General features: G+C 49.0%; 1 protein-coding gene across 1 annotated transcript in view; it reads left to right on the top strand.

Moving 5' to 3' along the window:
* Window positions 1-24539, top strand: part of prex2 (phosphatidylinositol-3,4,5-trisphosphate-dependent Rac exchange factor 2) — a 910511-nt gene that overhangs the window by 633789 nt on the left and 252183 nt on the right. The window contains exon 33 of the mRNA XM_070891336.1: window positions 8026-8128. Within this exon, the coding sequence (XP_070747437.1) occupies window positions 8026-8128 (103 nt within the window). The remainder of the gene's footprint in view (window positions 1-8025; window positions 8129-24539) is intronic.

Raw genomic sequence — 24539 nt, 5'->3', positions numbered from 1 at the left:
CAACGGGACCACGGAGTGCAAGTCCACAGAACCCTGAAGGTAGCAGGCTAGGTAGGTAAGGTGGTTAAGAAGGCCAATGGAATACTTGTCTTTATTAGTCGAGGCATGGAATACAAGAGCAAGGACGTTATGCTTCAACTGTATAAAACACTGGTTCGGCCGCAGCTGGAATACTGCGTGCAGTTCTGGTCACCACATTACAGGAAAGATGTGATTGCACTGGAAAGGGTGCAGAGGAGATGCTGCCTGCTCTGGAGAATTTTGGCTGAGGAAAGATTGGAGACGCTGGGTCTGTTTTCTTTGGAACAGAGGAGGCTGAGGGGAGACCTGATTGAGGTACATAAAATTATGAGGGGCCTGGATAGAGTGGGTAGGAAACATAGAAACATAGAAAATAGGTGCAGGAGTAGGCCATTTTGCCCTTCGAGCCTGCACTGCCATTCAATAAGATCATGGCTGATCATTCCCTCAGTACCCCTTTCCTGCTTTCTCTCCATATCCCTTGATCCCTTTAGCCGTAAGGGCCATATCTAACTCCCTCTTGAATATATCCAATGAACTGGCATCAACAACTCTCTGCGGCAGGGAATTCCATAGGTTAACGACTCTCTGAGTGAAGAAGTTTCTCCTCATCTCAGTCCTAAATGGTCTACCCCTTATCCTAAGACTATGTCCCCTGGTTCTGGACTTCCCCAACATTGGGAACATTCTTTCCGCATCTAACCTGTCCAGTCCCGTCAGAATCTTATACGTTTCTGTGAGATCCCCTCTCATCCTTCTAAACTCCAGTGAATAAAGGCCCAGTTGATCCAATCTCTCCTCATATGACCTATTTTCCTTGGCAGAGGGGTCACAACCAGGGGACATAGATTTAAATTAATTGGGGGGAGGTTTAGAGGATATGTGAGGGGAAATCTCTTCACACAGAGTGTTATGTATGAATGAAGAGTCTGACTGGATACTGTGAGCTCAAAGTAAAGTGTGACCGTAGTCTTTTTTTGCAGGTCTCCAGAGTGTCTCTCCAGCCTGTGAGGCCTTCTTAAGTACCTGTGCTCCCAAGGGATTGTGGGATCCCTTGGGACTCCAGGGGATGAGCCCTCTGGTGGCTGTACAAGGTATATACAAGTTTACATATATAACAACACTCCCCCCCCCCTCCCACCCCAAAGTCAACAGTGTAACTATTTACAAGGTGAGTCGATCTGGGGCCTTTCTTTCCCTGGTTGATCGTCTTGGTGCAAACGTTGGTTTTGGTGAGTCATTTGTTGAGCCCTCGCTGGGCTGCTGTGCAGCTGGCCTGCCTGGTGTGGTGAGTCCTGCTGGGCTGCTGCTGGTGATGGGTTCTGGTTCGTGGCCAACCGCAGTGTCGGTTGCCACTGGTGTGTGTTTTGGGGGGTCAAAGAAGGTAGGGTCCAAAGTTGGTTGCTCAGGATAGTCCATGAATCTGAGCTTGATTTGGTCCAAGTGTTTCCGGTGAATGAGTCCATTTGAAAGTTTGACCCGAAACACCCTGCTCCCCTCTTTGGCCACGATAGTGCCGGGAAGCCATTTGGGACCTTTTCAATTAATCAATACAAATACAGGATCATTGATTTCAATCATGTGTGACACATTTGCACTATCATGATATGTACTTTGTTGAAGCCGCCTGCTCTCTACCTGTTCGTGTAGATCAGGGTGAACTAACGAGAGCCTTGTCTTGAGTTCCCTTTTCATGAGCAGTTCAGCAGGTGGAATCCCAGTGAGCGAGTGGGGTCTCGTGCAGTAGCTAAGCAGGACTCGGGATAGGCGAGTCTGCAGTGAGCCTTCAGTTACCCTCTTCAAGCTCTGCTTGATAGTTTGCACTGCTCTCTCTGCCTGACCATTGGATGCTGGTTTGAATGGGGCAGATGTAACATGTTTGATCCCGTAACGGGTCATGAACTCGTTGAACTTGGCACTGGTAAAACATGGCCCGTTGTCGCTCACAAGGACATCAGGTAGTCCATGCATGGCAAACATGGCCCGCAGGCTTTCAGTGGTGGCAGCAGACGTGGGCATGCCGACATTATCTCACATTCAATCCATTTGGAGTACGCATCTACAACCACAAGGAACATTTTACCCAAAAACGGGCCTGCATAGTCGACATGGACCCTCGACCACGGTTTGGAGGGCCAAGACCATAAGCTTAGTGGCGCCTCCCTGGGTGCATTGCTTAACTGCGAGCATGTGTTACATCTGTGCACGCAGGACTCTAAGTCCACATCGATACTGGGCCACCACATGTGGGATCTGGCTATCGCTTTCACCATTACGATGCCTGGGTGGGTACTGTGGAGGTCACGGATGAAAGTATCTCTGCCCGTCTTGGGGACCACTACCCGATTGCCCCACAGAAGGCAGTCTGCCTGTATTTCATTTTGGCACCGCTGGTACGGCTTTATCTCTTCCTGCATTTCCACTGGGACACTGGACCAGCTCCCGTGAAGCACACAATTTTTTACTCGGGACAGTAAGGGGTCCTGGTTCTAATCTGTCAGGCTGTGACGGGTGATTGCTCACTCTCGAATGCTTCCATAACCATGACTAAATCTGCGGCTGCGCCATTTCCACCCCCGTGGTGAGCAATGGCAGCCTACTGAGAGCATTGGCACAGTTTTCTGTGCCTGGCCTGTGGCGGATGCCGTAGTTGTATGCGGACAACGTGAGCGCCCATCTCTGGATGCAGGCCAGTGCATTTGTATTTATCCCTTTACTCTCAGAAAACAGGGATATGAGTGGCTTATGGTCAGTTTCCAATTCAAATTTTAGTCCAAACAGATATTGATGCATTTTCTTTAGCCATAAACACACGCTAACGCTTCTTTTTTAATCATGCTGTAGGCTCTCTCAGCATTAGACAGACTCCTGGATGCATGAGCAACCGGTTGCAATTTCCCAGATTCATTAGCTTGTTGCAATACAGACCCGACGCCGTATGACGACGCATCACATGCTAGTACCAAACGGTTACATGGATCATACAACACAAGCAATTTGTTGGAGCATAACAATTTTCTAGCTTTTACAAAGGCATTTCCTTGGCTTTTGCCCCATACCCATTCATCTCCTTTATGCAGTAAGGAGTGCAGTGGTTCTAACAATGTGCTGAGACCCGGTAAGAAGTTATCAAAGTAGTTCAGGAGTCCTAGAAACGACCGCAGCTCAGTCATGTCCTGTGGTCTCGGTGCGTTCTCGATTGCCTCTGTCTTCGAATCGGTAGGCCTGATGCCGTCTGCCGCGATTCTTTTCCCCAGGAACTCCACTTCAGGCGCCAGGAAAACGCACTTCGAGCGTTTTAACCTGAGCCCCACGCAGTTGAGTCGACTAAGAACCTCCTCCAGGTTCTGCAGATGCTCGACTGTGACCCGACCTGTGACCAAGATATCGTCCTGGAAGACCACTGTGTGCGGGACCGACTTCAGTAACCTTTCCATGTTTCTCTGGAATATCACTAGGGCTGATCGAATTCCAAACGGGCATCTGTTATAAATTAAGAGACCTTTGTGCGTGTTGAAGCAGGTGAGGCCCTTCAATGATTCCTCCAGCTCCTACGTCATGTAGGCCGAGGTCAAATCCAGCTTCGTGAACATCTTTCCTTCCGCCAGCGTAGCAAAAAGGTCATCAGCCTTTGGTAGTGGGTATTGATCCTGCAGAGAGAAACGATTGATAGTTACTTTGAAATCACCACAGATTCTGACGGTGCTGTCTCCCTTAGGACTGGAACAATCGGACTGGCCCACTCGTTGAATTCGATCGGCGAAATGATGCCCTCTCTTTGCAGCCGGTCTAGCTCGATCTCTACCCTTTCATCATGTACGGTACTGCTCTCGCCTTGTGATGGATGAGTCGCGCGCCCGGAATTAGGTGTATCTGCACTTTTGCTCCTTGGAACTTCCCGATGCCTGGTTCAAACAGCGAAGGGAACTTGTTTAAGACCTGGGCACACGAAGTGTTGTCAGCGGATGAGAGCGCTCGGACGTTGTCCCAGTTTCAACGTATCTTTCCCAGCCAGCTCCTGCCAAGCAGCGTGGGACCATCACCCGGTACCACCCAGAGTGGTAGCTTGTGCACCGCTCCATCGTAGGAGACCTTTACGGTAGCACTGCTGATGACAGGAATCAGTTCTTTCATGTAAGTTCTTAGTTTCGTGCGAATGGAAGTCAAGACTGGCCTTGAGGCCTTGCTGCACCACAATTTTTCTAAAGTCTTTTTGCTCATAATGGACTGGCTTGCGCCCATGTCCAGCTCTATTGACACTGGGAGTCCATTTAATTCAACCTTCAGCATTATCGGGGGACACTTTGTGGTAAATGTGGGCACCCCACATACCTCTGCCTCCTTGGTCTGAGGCTCTGGTTCTTCATGATCCACCGTGGATCTGTCCTCCTCTGCAACATGGTGGTTTGCAGGATGAACAGGTTTGCAGCTCACCTGCACATACATTGGAGGTGTCCTATTGTTCCACAGCCCTTGCAAACGTACCCTTTGAAGCGGCATGAATGGAAACGATGATCACACCCGCAGCACCAACATGGTGTTAATGTCCTTGCATTCATCACCCTTAATGGTGGACTCTGAGACATCTGCAGACGTGCAGCTGCAGGCATGTGGGGCCTGCCTTGTACGTTGCGATTTGAAAACAACATCACTTTGTTCACAGTACTTGTAGCAGCACTCGTGTGCTGAGAGATTTGCTTAGTATTGTCACTGGTGGCAAAGAACGCCTGGGCTATCGCTATGGTCTTACTCAAGGTTGGGTTCTCTACAGTCAAAAGTTTGCGAAGTATCATTTCATGGCCAATGCCAAGCACGAAAAAGTCTCTGAGCATGTGCTCCAAATGTCCTTCAAATTCACAAAGTCCTGCAAGGCGTCTTAGCTCGGCGACATAACTCACCATTTCCTGGCCTTCGGACCTTTTGTAGGTGTAGAACCGGTACCTCCCCAACAGAACGCTTTCCTTCGGGTTCAGATGCTCCCGGACCAGTGTGCACAAATCATTGTATGATTTCTCTGTGGGTTTCGCTGGAGCAAGCAGATTTTTCATGAGGCTATTCGTTGGTGCCCTGCAGACGGTGAGGAGAATCGCCCTTCGTTTGGCAGTGTTTGCTTCTCCTTCAGCTCGTTGGCCACGAAGTATTGGTCGAGTTGCTCCATGAAGGTTTCCCAATCATCTCCCTCCGAGAATTTCTCCAGGATGCCCACTGTTCTCTGCATCGTTGGGTTCGTCATCTGTATCTCTTCGCCAGTTGTTATGTATGAATGAAGAGTCTGACTGGATACCATGAGTTCAAAGTAAAGTGTGACCTTAGTCTTTTATTGCAGGTCTCCAGAGTGCCTTTCCAGCCTGTGAGGCCTCCTTACGTACCTGTGCTCCCAAGGGATTGTGGGATCCCTTGGTACTCCAGGGAATGAGCCCTCTGGTGGCTGTACAAGGTATATACAAGTTTACATATATAACACAGAGGGTGGTGGGGGTCTAGAACTCACTGCCTGAAAGGATGGTAAAGGCAGAAACCTTCACCACAGTAAAAAAAATACTTGGATGTGCACTTAAAGTGCTGTAACGTACAAGGGTATAGACCAAGAGCTGGAAAGGGGGATTAGGCTGAATAGCTCCTGCTCGGCCGGCATGGACACGATGGGCTGAAATGGCATCCTTCCGTGCTGTAAATTTCTATGATTCTATGAACCCTTATAGTCAGGAAATATTGGAGACTTTCATCCCATCAGTCTATTTTTTTGCTTTACACCACCTACTAGTCAAGAGAATTTTGTGATGATTTGTAACCACCCGCATTACTTGGATGGGCATTCCTTTTGGAATTCCTCTTGTTCTCAGAGAAATTATCAGGGGGAGCCACCGAGATGAGATGAGAGAATTGTGAAACTGTGGAATTCTCTACCAAAGAAAGTTGTTGAAGCCAGTTCATTAGATATATTCAAAAGGGAGTTAGATGTGGCCCTTATGGTTAAAGGGATCAGGGGATATGGAGAGAAAGCAGGAATGGAGTACTAAAGTTGCATGATCAGCCATGATCATATTGAATGATGGTGCAGACTCGAAGGGCCAAATGGCCTACTCCTGCACCTATTTTCTATATTTCTATGTTTTTATGCTTATACTTGAGGTAAGATGTATCAACCTACTATTACCTAACTATGTGAGTCCATAGATCCAGCCAGAACTACTTGTCAGAGGAGATATGCTTTTGCTAGCTACACTCGAATACAAAGGGGGAGAAATTCAGTCGCACTTCTGTTGCCACGGTGTCCCAGGCTGATCGCTAAATTTTGCGGCAGCAAATGATTTGCGTCTGCCGCTGATAAATTCATCAGCTGGGCTCTGAGTTTAGAGTGGAGCACTAACGGAGCTGTTGCACATCTCTTTTAGGGCGCTCGGCCAGCTGATCAAGTGAAAATCCCAAGCTAAACAGTTAGCCTCAGAGCGACCTAAAAGTAGTCTTGGGCGGGGGGGGGGATCTGAAAAAAACCCAATAAAAGCATTCTCAATAAATAACTCACGCCACCACAACTTCAATCAGAATCTTAAAAAAACAAACACACTGACCTCAGGTCGACATTACTTACCTCACTGCAGTCGCTGCAGCTTGGAATGCCAGCGTCCACAGGCGTTCCCACCATGTCGCTCTACGGGACACTAAGGGTCGGGCGTGATCCAAACATCGAGCTGACATCGCAACCAGAGGTGTTGCACACCGGCTCACCACTTCTGGGCGGTAATGCTCTGCGCCCCCTCGAAACCGGCACCGAATGTCTGGCGGGGCAATGGAAGCTGGCCACCTGCGTGGAAGTGCTTACCGATGCATTGCCGCCCCTCTGAGCGCTAACAAGGACGGCAGAAGACCGAAAATCCAGCACAAAGGCTTTTCTCCATGTTGCATTGTGCCCTCGTTGTGCCATTTAATGAAAGCAGAAAGTATTAGAATTGTACGCATTGCTTGCACATGTCAGCATGCACAACCTGCACAACAACCTGGGTGTCACTAAGTGACCACATATCATACAGCTTGATTGTTTTACAATTATTTGATGTCTATAGGCCTTGAGAAGATGTGAATATGGCAAGGTCTCCAATTATACATTTTATCTTGAGGCTACGCCCGACTGATGTATGGTATGCATAAGATACAATGAAAAAGTTGGATGGTTGTGTGAAGACTTGGCATAGGTGAGCAGTAAATGTGGAACAAGTTGACAGGCAACACTTTGTGTACTTTGTAGCAATGAATTTTGGGCAATATAACAGGGATACTAAGAATGACTCTTATTTAGATAGATTTGCACGGCAGAATAAAACATTATTTAATATATAGCTACAGTAATCATGTATTAGTTGAGGCCCAAAAACAATAGCTGCAGCCTAATGTAAAGTACAGGGATTTCCTTGGAGCTGCTTGTGCTCAGCCACCATAATGTTCCCCATCAATAATATATCATAAAACTCTCCAAAACAAGGTTTGTTTACCGTAAAAGGTGGGAGTGTCTTAGGAAACCAGCAGATAGGATAACTGGTTCTCTCCATTTACTCACTGAGATAGCAACAAGTGGACTAAATAACTAAAATCCTTTAGGAGCAGCGGGCAGCAGATGAAGACTGAGATCGAAGATAATTGTGAGGTCCTTTACATTTTCTAATCCATTTTACAATTAATTACAACATATATTCCAAGTGGTATACAGACCTGTTTTAAACTGTTTGATGGCTCCATGCTTTCTCATTGCTTCCATCAGTGGAATATTGCAGTCATTAACAATATTTCCTATCTTAATATCAGTACCTTATGATTTGTATTGATGTTTTACAAATATCCCAGTATATTTGATTAAAAAACCTATGTACTTAGGGTACTGCATCACAAATAGTGCTACTGTAATTTATGCATCTACATTTTGAGTTGTGGTCCATTAAGTAAGTATTCAACTTTGCCCTATCCCCTGTTGAGCCTCTGATTTTTTTTTGTTTGGCTAATGTCTTCTAGATGGATGAGCAGGCTATGTTGGAAGATACTCTGGTTGCCTTGTCTGACTTGGAAAAGGTCACATTCTATTTACGACAGTCTGAAGAAGAGCCACTTGTAGCAAGTAAGGCACTTTCTTCCCTTTGTGTAGTTCTGTAGAAATGTTATAAAATAAGCCAACTGGAGGATCAGCACGTGACTCTGTTAATGCAATACTATTCGATCATAAACACGGAAGCTGAAGATGCTTTAGCGGATTGTTTTGCTGCAGTGGGGGACTTGAAAACATAAAGTTTTGTTTAAATTATGAATCATCTATTAGAGTTTTTATTGCCCAAAAATACTAAATTGGAATTTTCTAACTTTAGCTGAATTCTCCCAATATGCAAAGAACACCTTGCTAATATTCTACTAGGTGCAGTCTCCAGTCTCGAAGGCTGCAATCATACTGCACCTACAAGTCTCAGAGTCATGTCTATGCACACATGGCAGACTGGAGTTCCACTGCTGATTGCATATAATTGTGCGTGGCAAATAGAAACACTATTCCCGGCTCGAATGGAGATGATTGGTTAATTCACCAGTCACTCATGCCTGAACCCCCCACTGCTGTAAGTGATTGAGATTGATTTTACGCATATTTTGTAACTATCCTCCATTCACTGCATTTTGCAGGAGAAACCGCCCTGCTTTTATTGGGAGAAGTTGCTGCAGTTTCGGTCATGGGTTCTGTTTTTTACAGTTCGTAGAGACTCTTTTTACATACACTCTGTAAATAAACTTTGTTTGCTTTGCAGTTTACTGAATAAATAGACTTTGTTTGGTGTAAAAAACATTGCTGGAATTTTCTAACTTTATCTGAATTCCCCCAATATGCAAAGAACATGTAGCTAATACTTCTACTAGGTGCAGTCTCCAGTCTCTGCCGGAAGTCATGATCTTGTTGAATGGCGGAGCAGGCTCGAGGAGCTAGATGGTCTACTCCTGTTCCTAATTCTTATGTTCTTATGTTCTTATGTAAGTCCCGCCCTGCCTAAAAATCATTGTCTTGACACAGTGCAACTCATTGGCTGACATAGTGGTGTCAATAGACACTCGATAATTATCATCATCATCATCATCATAGGCAGTCCCTCGAAGCGAGGATGACTTGCTTCCACGCCGAAAAGGGATGAGTTCACAGGTGTTTCAATGAAAGACCTAATATTCTAGATCCCGAACGACATCTTGAAGGGTGGAAGCTGCCTGTGCTTGGATTTTTTTTTACATGTGGTGGCCATTGCACACCAGCCACCATACGGGCTTGACAGAGTTAAGTCTTGGTCCAGTGGCAAGGATTAACCAAGACGTAATTATGGTGTTACACTGAAGCCAGCCACAAAGGAGTACTCGGTGTGTATCCTTGGATGCATCCAGGGAGCACAACTCACTGGTAATTAATTTTTGATGCTATGAGCAAGTTGGTGAGAGCATCCATTTTCTCTTTTTTAGGTTTTTTCAGGTTAGCAGGTTGTAACTAGTGGGGTGCCGCAGGGATCAGTGCTGGGGCCTCAGCTACTTACAATCTATATTAATGACCTAGATGAAGGGACCAACTGTAATGTATCCAAGTTTGCTGACGATACAAAGCTAGATGGGACAGTAAGTTGTGAGGAGAACACAAAGCATCTGCAAAGGGATATTGATAGACTAAGTAAGGTGGTAGATGGAGTTTAATGTAGGGAAATGTGAGGTTATTCACTTTGGTAGGTGTAATGTATGCACCTGTGAGTATGCTCACAGGTTTGTAGCGCTGTTGAGACTGGCTCTGCAAGGGCCGGGCGTGGAGGTCGTCTTCTCGGCTTATGCCGATGACGTGCTCCTCATGGTCGAGGATCCCATTGACCTGCGGAGGATGCATGAGTGCCAGATGATTTATTCTGCCGCATCCTCTGCCAGGATCAACTGGGAGAAATGTTCCGGACTCCTGGTGGGTCAGTGGCGGGTGGACTCCCTGCCGTTTGCCTGGAGCATGACCAATCTCCTCTATCTGGGAGTCTATCTTAGCCCCAACGAGGAAGCCTAGCCGGCGAACTGGCAAGAGCTGGAGGTCAAGGTCGCCGCTCGCCAAGGGCGCTGGACAGGACTGCTCCAAGTGCTGTCCTACAGGGGTCAAGCGCTAGTCATAAACCAGCTGCTGGCCGCCAAGCTGTGGTACCGGCTGGTCACTTTGAGCCCTCCCCCTGCATTTGTCGCCAAGATACAGAAGAAGCTGGTAGACTTCTTCTGGAACAACAGGAAGCACTGGGTCTCTGCGGCGGCCTTGAGTCTCCCGCTTAGGGAAGGCGGTCAGGCATTGGTGTGCATCAGCACCCAGCTAGCGACTTTCTGTCTTCAGACCCTGCAGAGATGCCTTTACGTCGAGCCCCCTCCTAGGTGGCGTGCGCTGGCGACGTATTTTTTCCGCCAACAGTACAGCCTCAATTATGACACGCAGCTCCTGTTTGTGAGCCTGGGGGGCGTCAGGACCGCTGTCCAGGGCTGCCTGTCTTTTACAAGGAACTCACCAGGGTCTGGAACAAAGTCTCCACCAAGCGCAGCTCTCTACTGTCTAGAGTGGCGGCTGTCCTGCAGGAGCCGCTGCTCAGGAATCCGTACCTCCACGACCGAGGTTTTAGGTGGCAGGCGGACGAGAGGGCTGTGGCTGGCGAGGTGACCAGGGTCAGGGACCTGCTCGATGGTGGAGGAGCGGGCTGGATGGCGCCAGACGTGCTGGCACGGCGCCTAAATTCGGTCGACGTCTGCCGCGCGGCCGATGCCATTGAGTCGCTAAAAACAGCTCTGGACCCTGACTCCGTTAGGTGTGTCGAGGAGGCTCAAGCACGTGGGGAGATCCCTTCCGAACTGAACCCCGTCCGGACGGAATTCCTCATCGGCGCCAAACCCCGAAACCTCCCTCGGGAGCTGGCGCCTCACAACTTGAGCCGCCTTGGGGAAATCCCCTCCGTGCCTTTCAGTTCTGCGCGGAGGGGTTTCCTGTACGGGCTGCTCCTGCACACTCTCAACCTTGCCATCCTCGTCTGCCGTCCGGACACGCCATGGCGTACCATCTTGCCGTCCGGAGGAGGCGGGGGTCCCCGATGGAGTGCACTCTACCCGGGAGTCCTCCCGCTATTTATCGGGGACTTGGCCTGGAGAGTGGTGCACGGAGCAGTCCCGTGCAACAAATTTTAAAGCCGGTTCACGGGCTCCCAGGCCGCCTGCAATTTCTGCGGTCTGGAAGAGTCCGTATTCCATGTTTTTATCGAATGTGCGAGGTTGCAGCCCCTATTCCATTATTTAAAGGGGCTGCTCCTCAAATTCTGGTTGCACTTCAGTCCCACACTCCTGATCTTTGGGCACCCTGTGCGGAGGGGAGCGGGTAGGTCCAAGGGCCTCCTCGTAGGACTGCTCCTGGGCACAGCCAAGGGGCCATCAGCCAGTCCAGGCAGCGGGCGGTCGAGGGGGTCGTTCAGCCTGACTGCCTGTCTCTCTTCCGTGCTTACATCCGAGCCAGGGTGTCCCTGGAAGATGGAGCACGTGGTGTCCACCGGTACGCTCGCGGCCTTCCGCGAGAGGTGGGCGCCGGAGGGACTGGAGTGCATCATCACCCCCGGCAACCAAATTTTAATTTGATTTTATATGTTTTAAAGATTAATTTGTTTTATTGCCGGATTTTAGTGCCCCCAGTCAGGGGGCACTTGTATAATTTGCCTCTCGGTGCCCTAAAAAACCCCACAAAAAACCCCACAAAAAAAACAAACTTAAAAAAAAAGGGCACTTCAAAAATGTTTGGAGTGTCCCCCCCCACAATGGGGGCACTTGATTTAATTGGTTAATCAGTTACAACCAAAAGAGTTGTAGAGCTGTTGAGACTGGCTCTGCAAGGGCTGGGTGTGGAGGTCGTCATCTCGGCTTATGTCGATGACGTGCTCCTCATGGTCGAGGATCCCATTGATCTGCGGAGGATGCGTGAGTGCCAGACGATTTATTTTGCCGCATCCTCTGCCAGGATCAACTGGGAGAAATGTTCCAGACTCCTGGTGGGTCAGTGGTGGGTGGACTCCCTGCCGGAGGAGCTCAGGCCTTTTGCCTGGAGCACGACCCATCTCCTCTATCTGGGAGTCTACCTTAGCCCAGACGAGGAAGCCTGGCCGGCGAACTGGCAAGAGCTGGAGGCCAAGGTCGCCGCTCGCCTAGAGCGCTGGACAGGACTGCTCCGTGTGCTGTCCTACAGGGGCCGAGCGCTAGTCATAAACCAGCTGGTGGCCACTATGCTGTGGTACCGGCTGGTCACTTTGACCCCTCCCCCTGCGTTTGTCACCAAGATACAGATGAAGCTGGTGGACTTCTTCTGGAACAACAGGAAGCACTGGGTCTCTTCTGCGGTCTTGAGTCTCCCGCTTAGGGAGGGCGGTCAGGCGTCGGTGTGCGTCGACACCCAGCTTGCGACTTTCCGTCTTCAGACCCTGCAGAGGTACCTTTACATCGAGCCCCGTCCTAGGTGGCATGCACTGGCGACGTATTTCTTCCGCCAGCAGTACAGCCTCAATTACGACACGCAGCTCCTGTTTGTGAGCTTGGGGGGGCGTCAGGACTGCCATACAGGGGCTGCCTGTCCTTCAGCAGGAACTTATCAGGGTCTGGAACAAAGTCACCACCAAGTGCAGCTCTCCACCGTCGAGAGTGGCGGCAGTCCTGCAAGAGCCGCTGCTCAGGAATCAGTACCTCCACAGTTTTAGGTGGCAGGCAGACGAGAGGGCTGTGGCTGGCGAAGTGATCAGGATCAGGGCTGCTCGATGGCGGAGGAGCGAGCTGGATGGTGCCTGATGTGCTGGCACGGCGCCTAAACTGGGCCGACGTCCGCTGCGCGGCCAATGCCATCGAGTCACTAAAAACAGCGCTGGATCCTGACTCTGTTAGGTGTGTCGAGGAGCCTCAAGCACGTGGGGAGATCCCGTCCGAACTGACCCCCATCCGGATGGAATTCCTCATTGGCGCCAAACCCCGAAACCTCCCTCGGGAGCCGGCGCCTCACAACTTGAGCCGCCTCAGGGAAATTCCCTCCGTGCCTTTCAGTTCCGCGCGGAGGGGTTTCCTGTACGGGCTGCTCCTGCACATTCTCAACCTTGCCATCCTCGTTTGCCATCCGGACACGCCATGGCGTACCATCTTGTTGTCCGGAGGAGGCGGGGGTCCCCGATGGAGTGCACTCTACACGGGAGTCCTCCCTCTATTTATTGGGGACTTGGCCTGGAGGGTGATGCACGGAGCAGTCCCGTGCAACAAATTTTTAAGTCCGTTCACGGGCTCCCAGGCCGCCTGCAATTTCTGCGGTATGGAGGAGTCCGTATTACATGTTTTTATCGAATGTGCGAGGTTGCAGCCCCTGTTCCATTATTTAAAGGGGCTGCTCCTCAAATTCTGTTTGCACTTCAGTCCCACACTCCTCTTCTTTGGGCACCCTATGCGGAGGGGAGCGGGTAGGTCCGAAGGCCTCCTCGTAGGACTGCTCCTGGGCACGGCCAAGGGGGCCATCAGCCGGTCCAGGCAGCGAGTGGTCGAGGGGGTCGTTCAGCCCGACTGCCTGCCTCTCTTCTGTGCTTACATCCGAGCCAGGGTGTCCCTGGAAGATGGAGCACGTGGTGTCCACCGGTACGCTCGCAGACTTCTGCGAGAGGTGGGCGCCGGAGGGACTGGAGTGCATCATCACCCCTGGCAACTAAATTTTAATTTGATTTTATATGTTTTAAAGGTTAATTTGTTTTATTGCCGGATTTTAGTGTCCCCCCAGTCAGGGGGCACTTGTATAATTTGCCTCTCGTTGCCCTAAAGCAAATACAAAAAAAACAGAAAAAAACACAAAACAAAAAAAAAACAAAAAACAAAAAAAGGACACTTGAAAAATGTTTGAAGTGTCCCCCCCCCATTTTAATCAGGGGGCACTTGATTCAATTCTTTTGTCTTCAACCCAAAAGAGATGTAGAGCTGTTGATACTGGCTCTGCCAGGGCTGGGCATGGAGGTCAGCTCCTCATTGTCGAGGATCCCACTGACCTGCGGAGGATGCGTGAGTGCCAGACAATTTATTCTGCCGCATCGTCCGCCAGGATCAATTGGGAGAAATGTTCCGGACTCCTGATGTGTCAGTGGCAGGTGGACTCTCTGCCGGAGGAGTTCAGGCCTTTTGCCTGGAGCACAATTCATCTCCTCTATCTGGGAGTCTACCTTAGCCCAGACGAGGAAGCCTGGCCGGCGAACTGGCAGGAGCTGTTGGCCAAAGTTGCCACTTGCCTAGGGCACTGGACAGGACTGCTCCGAGTGCTGTCCTACAGATGTCGAGCGCAAGTCATAAACCAGCTGGTAGCCGCTATGCTGTGGTACCGTTTGGTCACTTTGACCCCTCCCCCTGCATTTGTCACCAAGATACAGAAGAACCTGGTCAACTTCTTATGGAACAACAGGAAGCACTGGGTGTCTGCTGCGGTTCTGAGTCTCCCTCTTAGGGAGGGCGGTCAGGCGTTGGTGTGCGTCAGCGTGCAGCATGCGACTTTCCATCTTCAGACCCTGCAGAGATACCTGTACATCGAGCATCCTCCTAGATGGTGTGCGCTGGCGACGTATTTCTTCAGTACTGCCTCAATTATGACATGCAGCTACTGTTTGTGAACCTGGGAGGCTTCCGGATCGCCATGAGGGGTCTGCCTGTCTTTTACCAGGAACTCATCAGGGTCTGGAACAAAGTTGCCACCAAGCGCAGTTCTCCCCATGTCTGGAGTGGCGGCTGTCCTTCGGGAGCCACTGCTCAGGAATCCATACCTCCACAAGCGCGGTGTTAGGTGGCAGGCGGATGAGGGGGCTGTGTTTGGTAAGGTGACCAGGGTCTGGGATCTACTCGATGGTGGAGGAGCGTTCTGGATGGCGCCTGAGGAGCCTATCCTGGGCCGACGTCCAGTGCACGGCCAATGCCATCGAGTCGCTAAAAACAGCACTGGACCCTGACTCCATTAGATGTGTCGAGGATGCTCAAGCACGTGGGGCGATCCCGTCCGAACTGACCCCCATCCGGACGGAATTCCTCATCAGCGCCAAGCCCCAAAACTTCCCTCGGGAGCCGGTGCCTCACAACCTGAGCCTCCTCTACCTGGGATATCCCCTCCATGCCTTTCAGTTCTGTGTGGAGGGGATTCCTGTACGGGCTGCTCCTGCACACTCTCCACTTTGCCATCCTTGTCTGCCTTTCGGACACGCCATGGCACACCACCTTGCCGTATGGAGGAGGCGGGGGTCTCCAATGGAGTGCTCTCGATGTGGGAGTCCTCCCTTTATTTATTGGGGACTTGGCCTGGAGGGTGTTACATGGAGCAGTCCCGTGCAATAGGTTTTTCAGTCGGTTCACGGACTCCCAGGCCGCCTGCAATCTTTGCGGTCTGGAAGAGTCTCTGTTGTATGTGTGAGGTTGCAGTCCCTCTTCCAATATTTGAAGGGATTGCTCCTCAAATTCTGGTTGGACTTCAGTCCCATGCTCTTGATCTTTGTGCACCCTGTACAGAGGGGAGTGGGCAGGTCGGAAGGCCTCCTCGTAGGACTGCTCCTGGGCATGGCCAAGGTGGCGGGGGTCATTCAGCCCAACTGCTTGCCTCTCTTCCGTGGTTATATCCGAGCCAGGGATTTAATTTACACTGTGTGTTAAATGAGTTAATTTTGTTTATTTTCCAACTCAATTAAGGGAGCAATCACAAACATTAGAATAATGGTACTCAATTACCTGTTAATTCCATTAATGGGCATATGATTACTTTAAATAATGCACGGCACTCAATCCTAAAGTTAACCAGTGATAGAGGGAGTTAAGTGTCGAAAGATCCACATCTCGAATGAGACCATGCAAACCACTGTAGGATGGCATAAGGAAATGAAGAAATGCTGTCTATTGTTCATAAGAATGAACCACAATAAAGCAGATGGATGTATGAGTTAATTGTGTGGAATGCTAACAAAGTTTGGAAGAATGTGCAGAAGTTGCATTTTGTAAGCATTTTTAATCAGTCAATTATCTCATTGTTGTATATGGGCATAACTGCCAGTTACTTCACATCACTATATATGTATATGAGTCCCAATTATCCTGCATTTTTAGAAATGCTTATACAAGGAGGCTGCAGAGATAGCAGGCGACAGACATGTTTGGCTGTGTAATTTCACAGAAAAGTATTGCTAACCTAAATTTAACAAGCACCTTGCTATGCAATACAAAAGAGAGGTAATGATGCTATTACAATAGCACATGCCTTTAAGAGGTTGCACAGTTTTCTCCCCAACTTCCTTATATATAGATATAACTGACTACATGAAAGTACAGGTGCAACATCCCGAATCTGGAACTCCAAAAACCGGAATTGTCCAAAAACCGGACATTTTGCGCATAGCTGATGGCGTCGTCCAGAATCCGGAATTATTGTCTGAAAACCAGACATTTTTGAGGCAAAACCCAAACACCGGCACGGATTCAGTCAAGCATTCTGGATTTTAGACATGAAAGTCAAGTCTGAAATCCGTAATCCTTGACAAAATCCGTGCCGGGTTTTGCCAAATTTCGGACCTCACCGCTCAAAACCCGGCACAGATTTGGTTGAGGATTCCGGATTTCAGACTATTGATTTGTCTGAAATCCTGAAAAAAACAAAAACCAGAACAGACTCGGTCCCGAGGATTACGGTTGTTCAAGGGCAATTAGGGATGGGCAATAAATGCAGGCCTTGCCAACGACGCCCACATCTTATGAATGAAAAAAAATGTATATGTTGTGCAGCCTCTGCTTTTCTCTGCAAAGTTACATCTCAAGTAATGTAAATGATTCTTTTCTTGGCAAAAGTCAACACCTTCGCTGGGCAATGCCATGTTGAGACTGGTGGTGACATTCAGCGAATAAAATCCATCACCCAATTTGAGCGTCCCGTTATGGATATTGTAGCTTGGGATTGTGTACAGAGCATGGGGAATGCTGAACATTGTGGAAACAGCAAGCTGCTGGTTGGTGTAATGATAAATGCACACATTCACTATTGCAATGATTTTCACTGTCATCAGATTAAAGCAGTGTGTATGTTTCTCAACGAAACACTGTCATTGCCACAAAAAATGCAAACAATGTCTTTGTGCTCAACTTGTGCCATCTTCTTTTTGTAGAATGGCTACAAGTCTGAAAGGAGAACGCTGTTGCAACTGCAAATGTCACACTCACCTCAGCACTCTGTGGCATTCACATTACTTTCAGCTAGGCACCAGCGCAGATATACACTTTTAAAGGAATTACCATGTTTGACAAGGCAACACAAGCTGAATCAAATGAAGAAGGAGAAAGATGGCTGGTGAAGAAGGACTGGGTGGTGCTGTGTTGAGGTACAGCAGGCCCAGGGGCACTTCTAACTTGCTTTGTGATTCTAGTCTCATGAAACCACAAATTAAATTTAAGATACTTCACAAGCATGAACTTGTGGATTCTATCACTTGTCATGCAACAAGAGTTCTCTGCTCTGCAGCCTGTCATCGAGCAGCATGCAGCCTCAGTGGCATCTCTGGTGAGACCTCTGGCACGCGGTTGGCTGGCAGGCATGCTTGGAACATCACTTAGGATCGCTCCATTGATGATAGCAAGATGTTGAGGTCCAAAGACCAAGATGCAATGCACACCACTTTTGACGTGCTAGAAAATACATTGGAACACTCATAATGGAGGGATTCACAGACTTTGCAGCAATACTATGGTGGTCTATACACACAGATCAGTAACTGCAGGTAGGACTTGACCTCTAGAAGTACCATGCATGCCAAATCACAGGTACAGGTGAGTACTCCCTGGATCACCGCCAGTCCCTTGCTAGCAACTGTTTCTGGATAAGTAATCGGAGAAGTACTGCAAAACATTAAAGCTCCCAACAACTAGAAATGGGCAAGTTATATCTGGCATGCAGGTAGGACTGTGTAGGCAGCCAGTGAAATTGTGTATCGTGAGTATTCTTCGGGAAATGAGCGCCGATTTGTATAATTTTTTTTGCCGTAATTACATACCATCTGAATATTGAGAAAACACTAACCTTGCATCTTGATAAAATACAAGCCATTGTCTGCAGCTGCATGGATGACAACTTAATTGCAATCAATGGTGTCTTGTATTAGAGGAATGCCATGTAAATGGAAACATTGGGTCGACCTCTCCAGATGTGACTGCTATCTCCTGCTCTGCCTGCCATGTCTGATACTTTACACGAACTTCACATGTTCAATTTAGTGCATTGTGTGATCCTGTAATTCCTGAGCAAATTTGCCAATATCCTTTTAATTCCAGTTGAACAAATAGTTCACAAGCAACAAAAACCTCTTAACATTGGATCAATACATTAATATTTTTACAACTGTTTACTGCCAGGAGCGATTTAGCTGCATGTACAAAAGGTAGTGCTTGCTATATAAACACAACAAAATTACTTCTGTAACAACAATAACATTCCATAGGTGTAGGGAAACATTACAAAGTGCTTTGTAATAAGGTGGTACCAAGAATGGGGAAAGGAGGAGATGGATGGGGAAAGGCATTAATGAAAAGGAGGGATTTTGAAATGGATTTGAAAGCACGAAGAGAGAGGGTAAGGTGGAGGAAGGTTGGAGCTTAGTGGATAAATAAGTGGCTAACACTGGTGAAACATAGGGGCAAGGAGCAAGGAAAAATCCGGTGTTAGAGGAAAGGACAGTGCACACAGGGGCATAAAACAGGAAGAGATTATTCAAGTGATGGAGCGTGCCACCATGGACAGATTTGACATGCTGGGGCAGGGGGGAACTTGGAAATGATTGGGGCGATGGGACTGTAGCATTTAGCATAGAAGATGGTGTGAATTGCAACATTTGGATGATGGGAGGTTGATGCAAGGAAGCCAGCTAGAGTAGGTTTGGAGAAGTGAAGCCTTGAAATGATGAAGATATTAATTACGGTTTCACCAGCATAAAGGCAGAAGTGGCAATGTTGCAGAGGTGAAAGAAAGCACTTTTAATAGTGAGCAGACATAAGGAAGAGTCTGATCTTGGATTGAACAGTGTGCCAAGCTTCTGCACTTCCTGACTCCATTTGAGGTAACAATACCAGGTGTGATCTGCACAAAGTGGTCCTAAACGGAGTGTTTCTAAACAGAGCGGTAAAGTTGAGAGAGTGGGAATTCAGAGCAGAGGGGGAAGGCGGTGCTGCTTTTTGCCTCTAAAACTTGAAGTGCTTTGTGTTACAGGTAAAAACTTAATTTCAGTTATTACATCCAACTTAAACTAGATTTAGTAATTAGTTAAAAATTAAACTATAAGGTAAATTTCCCGTTTTTCTCAGGCCCATTACATAACGGGGCAGAAAGGAGTTAGCGCCCGGTCGGCTCGGCTGCAGCGATGAATGTGACATTGCCCTCCTCTTTGGAGGAGGCACAAAAGCTGTCCGCTGCCATCCGCCCTGCACAGCGATAAAGACGTCATCACCGTGCGCAGCGCCTGGTCACTGCCGCAGAAGAGGACTTGCCCCAAAATCACCTAAGCAATCATCAAATCGGCAAGCTGAACCTCCAGCGCTATTTAAAGGCGTGCTGTGGTTGCTACCATTTTTGTCGCCGAAAAGTTTCTGAAGAGTATAGGGCTTGTACTTTTGGCAGCTGAAGCCGCCTTCACTGATTACTGGCCCTCAGTTCATACTGGCTGCCATCCTTCCCATTGGTTAAATAGTGACGATCAGCAGAGTTGGCCATTGCTTGCCACTAATTGGGTCTGTGCTGGCAGTCAACTTCCTCCTCCACATTCTGTATCGCAGGGTACTTTGGAGAAGACAAAGGTGCCAGCAATTACGGATGCAGAGGCATCGGGAGAAGGGGAGAGATATGACCCTACAGGCAGATGGAGATGGGAATATAGCTGGCCATGCAGTTGGCCTTAGTGAGGGTTGCAGAAAAGTGCGTGCAGGACCCCTGCAGATGGGCGTGAAGAAGGCCATGCAGTGAGAAGAAGCGGCAGGAACGCGGACCCACACAGCCAGAGAGAAAGGGGCATGGAGAAGAGAAGGCAACAGCAGCAGTATCAGGCAGATGGCCAGCAGCAGGAGCATCCAGAGAGTCACGGCCAGCACGACCAGGGTGCTGAGGAAGTGGCCAGACCAAGACACAGACACAGACGGGTGGCGAAAGGTCTTCCGACAACAGTTTTCGTACATCAACCTGATTGATGAGCAGTGTCTCCGGAGACTGCGATTCAGGAAATAAGTGTTCATGCAGCTCTGCTATTTCCTGCAGACAGACCTGGAGCCTCAAACAAGGGTGAGTACTGTTATGTCAGTAATGCACTTATGAATGACTCCACGAGGCAATGTGTTGTACTCAAACTGTAGTGATCTTGGTCCTTTATTCGTAACTCCAGAGTGAGGCACAAGCATGGTGGGCAGCCTTTTATACTGGGCCCTTCACACCTATGCAGGTGAAGCTCAGGTCATTGAGCAGACCATCGGAATCCTGAAAAAACCCTTCCGCTTGATCGCTCAGGAGGAGCCCTGCAGTCCTAATTTTTTGTCGTTTACTGCATGCTTCACAACCTGGCAATCATGAGGGCACAGCCATTGGCCGACGACATAGCCGTAGCGCTGGAGGAGGAGGAACAGGAGGAGCACCAAGTCGAGGAGGTTCAGTGGGAGATGCAGGAGGAAGCTCAGCACCATGCAGGAGACGCCGTCACCATCCGGATCCTGCAAGGGAGGTCCGCGACCGTCTCATAGCAGCTCGATTCAAATAAAGTGCTCACTACTTGCACCTTCCTCTGTGCATCCCCATGTCGAAACAGTAAGCCCTTACACATGTGATTCCCCACTCTGAAGTCAGACACAACAACAAACAATAAAGTTTCCAATCAACATTTATGGAACAAAACGTGCAACAACAACATACCATCTTTCACGCACCCTTGTGTATTTCCTTATAGTTCCTTTTACATATACCTACTCTAGAACTACGCTGCAGCGTCTCCCCTGTGGTTGCAGCATGGCTGGTGGAAGGCTGCTCTCTTTCACATCCTGATGCGACAAATGTCCTTCTATGAAACCTTCAAACAGCTCTGACCCTGGAAGGGCTGGTTGCAGACTGCACTGCCTCAGGCTGGATGCCAGCAGTCTGGAATGACTGGGTGCCAGCCATGTCTGGTTGCAATGACAGGGCTGGGATCAGGACTGTTGGCCTCCTGAGAGAGCAGGTTCCTGATACACTCATAATAAAGGATGAAACTGAATACTGTGAACAATGAGCAAGTGTGACCTTAGCTCCTTTAATAAGACTCCAGAGTGCAGGTACCTTGTGTGTGGCCTGCTTATATACAGTGCTCCAACAGGTAGGCCATCTGGTGGCAGTGTAATACTGCTTGCAAGGGGTTAAATACATGACATCACTCCCTCGTAAAGTTAATAGTACACTTATTTACAAGGTGAGACGATCTGGGGCTTTTCGCTCCCTTGTCGATCGTCTCGGTACAAATGCGGGTGTGGGTGAGTTGGTTGGTTCTTCATTGGGCTGCCGGATTGCTGTGGATGTTGAGTTCGGCATCGTGGTCAATCGTGATGTCGGTTGCCACTTGTGTGTATGTTGGAGGGTCAAAGTTGGTGGTGTCTTCTTCGGGTTGTTCATAGCTGTTGGTGAACCACAATTTGATTTGGTCCAAATGTTTTCTGCACGTTAGTCTGTTGGTCAATTTGACCTGAAACACCCTACTCCCCTCTTTGGCTATGACTGTGCCAACGAGCTATTTGGGACCATGTCCATAATTGAGTACAAACACAGGGCCATTGACCTCAATATCGCGTGACAAATTTGCACGGTCATGGTACACACTTTGTTGAAGCCGCCTGCCCTCCATGTGATCATGGAGATCTGGGTGGACAAGAGAGAGCCTTGTTTTGAGCGCCTTTTTCATGAGCAGCTCGGCTGGAGGAATCCCGTTGAATGAGTGGGGTCTGGTGCGGTAGCTGAGCAGCACTCGGGACAATCGGGTCTGCAAGGAGCCTTCCGACACACGTTTCAAGCTTTGCTTGATGATCTGAATTGCCCGTTCTGCCTGGCATTGCATGCGGGCTTGAATGGGGCAGATGTGACGTGTTTGATCCCATTGTGGGTCATGAATTCCTTGAATTCAGCACTGGTGAAACATGGCCCATTGTCGCTGTCTAGGACATGAGGCAGGCCGTGCGTGGCAAACATGGCTCGTAGGCTTTCAATGGTGGCCGTGGACGTGCTAACAGACATTATTGCACATTCAATCCGTTTTGAGTAAGTATCCACGACAAGAAGAACATTTTGCCGAGAAATGGGCCCGCATAGTCCACGTGGATCCTCGACCACAGTTTGGAGGGTCATGACCACAAACTTAGCAGTACCTCTCTGGGTGCATTGCTTAGCTGAGAGCAAGTGTTGCACTGGCGCACGCATGACTCTAAATCTGAGTCGATGTCGGGCCATCACACATGGGATCTGGCTATGGCTTTCATCATTACAATGCCTGGATGGCTGCTGTGCAGTTCACAAATGAACGTATCTCTGCCTTTCTTGGGCAAGACCACGCGATTACCCCACAACAGACAGTCCGCCTGCAGGAACATTTCATCTTTGCACCTGTGGAACGGTTTAATCGCCTGGTGGATCTCCACTGGGACACTGGACCAGCTCCCATGGAGGACACAGTTTTTTTACCAAGGACAGTAAAGGATCCTGGCTGGTCCAGGTCCTGATCTGGCGGGCCGTAACGGGTGACTTTTCGTTTTCAAATGCATCCATTACCATGAGCAAGTCCGCAGGCTGTACCATTTCCACCCCGGTGGTGGGCAATGGTAGCCGAATGAGAGCATCTGCGCCGTTCTCTGTGCCCGGTCTGTGGCGGATTACATAGTTGTATGCCGACAGCGTGAGCGCCCATCTTTGGATGCGGGTAGAGGCATTGGTGTTAATCCCTTTGCTCTCAGAGAACAGCGATATGAGCGGCTTGTGGTCAGTTTCAAGCTCAAACTTGAGGCCAAACAAATACTGGTACATTTTTTTTACCCCATAAACGAACGGCAGAGCTTCTTTTTCAATCATGCTGTAGGCCCTATCGGCCTTGGACAAACTCCTGGGTGCATAAGCAACCGATTGCAAAATCCCCGATTCGTTAGCCTGTTGTAACACACACCCAAACCTGTATGATGATGCATCGCAAGCTAACACTAATCGTTTACAAGGGTTATACAGGACAAACAGTTTGTTTGAACACAACAGATTTCTGGCTTTCTCAAAGGCAGCCTCTTGTGAATTCCTCCATACCCAGTCGTCTCCCTTGCGCAGTAGTGCATGTAGGGGTTCTAGCAGGGTGCTTAACCCAGGTAGGAAATTACCGAAATAGTTAAGGAGTCCGAGGAACGACCGAAACTCCGTCACGTTCTGTGGTCTCGGCGTGCTCTTGATGGCCTCCATCTTGGCGTCGGTGGGTCTGATGCCGTCTGCTGCGATTCTTCTTCCCAAGAACTCGACCTCTGGTGCCAGGAAAACACACTTCGGGCGTTTCAACCTGAGTCTCACGCAATCCAACCGACTAAGAACCTCTTCCAGATTCTTCAACTGTTCAATGGTGTCCCGACCTGCAACCAGTATGTCGTGCTGGAAAACCACGGTGCGAGGAACTGACTTTAGCAGGCTCTCTATGTTCTGAATCCCGAACGGACATCTGTTATAGATGAACAGACCTTTGTGCGTGTTGATGCAGGTGAGGCCTTTCGAAGACTCCTCCAGCTCCTGCGCCATGTAAGCCGAGGTCAGATCCAACTTGGTGAACATCTTTCCTCCAGCCAGGATCACAAATAGGTCATCTGCCTTGGGTAGCGGGTACTGGTCCTGCAGTAAGAAACGGTTAATCGTTACTTTATAGTCCTCACAAATTCTGACCGTGCCATCCTCTTTAAGTACCGGGACAATTGGACTGGCCCACTCATTGAATTCCACCGGCATGATGATGCCTTCTCGCTGCAGCCTGTCCAGCTCAATTTCCACTTTCTCACGCATCATATCTGGTACCGACTGAGCCTTGTGGTGGATGGGTCGCGTACCGGGAACCAAATGGATCTGCACTTTCGCCCCCGAGAAGCTTCCAATGCCTGGCTCGAACAACGATGGAAATCTGCTCAGATCCTGGGCACATGAGGCGTCGTCGATGGACGAAAGCGCTCGGATGTCGTCCCAATTCCAGCGGATTTTTCGCAGCCAGCTTCTGCCAAACAATGTGGGGCCATCCCCGGGCACAATCCACAGTGGGAGTTCATGTACTGCGCCATCATAGGAGACTTTGACTTCTGCACTACCAATTACAGGTATTAGTTCCTTGGTGTAACTCCTTAGTTTGGTGTGAATGGGGCTGAGCTTGGGCCTGTGTGCCTTGTTGCACCACAGCCTGTCAAAGGCCTTTTTACTCATTATGGACTGACTCGCACCC

This window comes from Pristiophorus japonicus, chromosome 1 (genome assembly GCF_044704955.1).
Source record: "Pristiophorus japonicus isolate sPriJap1 chromosome 1, sPriJap1.hap1, whole genome shotgun sequence".
Taxonomy (NCBI): domain Eukaryota; kingdom Metazoa; phylum Chordata; class Chondrichthyes; family Pristiophoridae; genus Pristiophorus; species Pristiophorus japonicus.
This window is presented reverse-complemented; position numbering and strand designations above follow the sequence as displayed.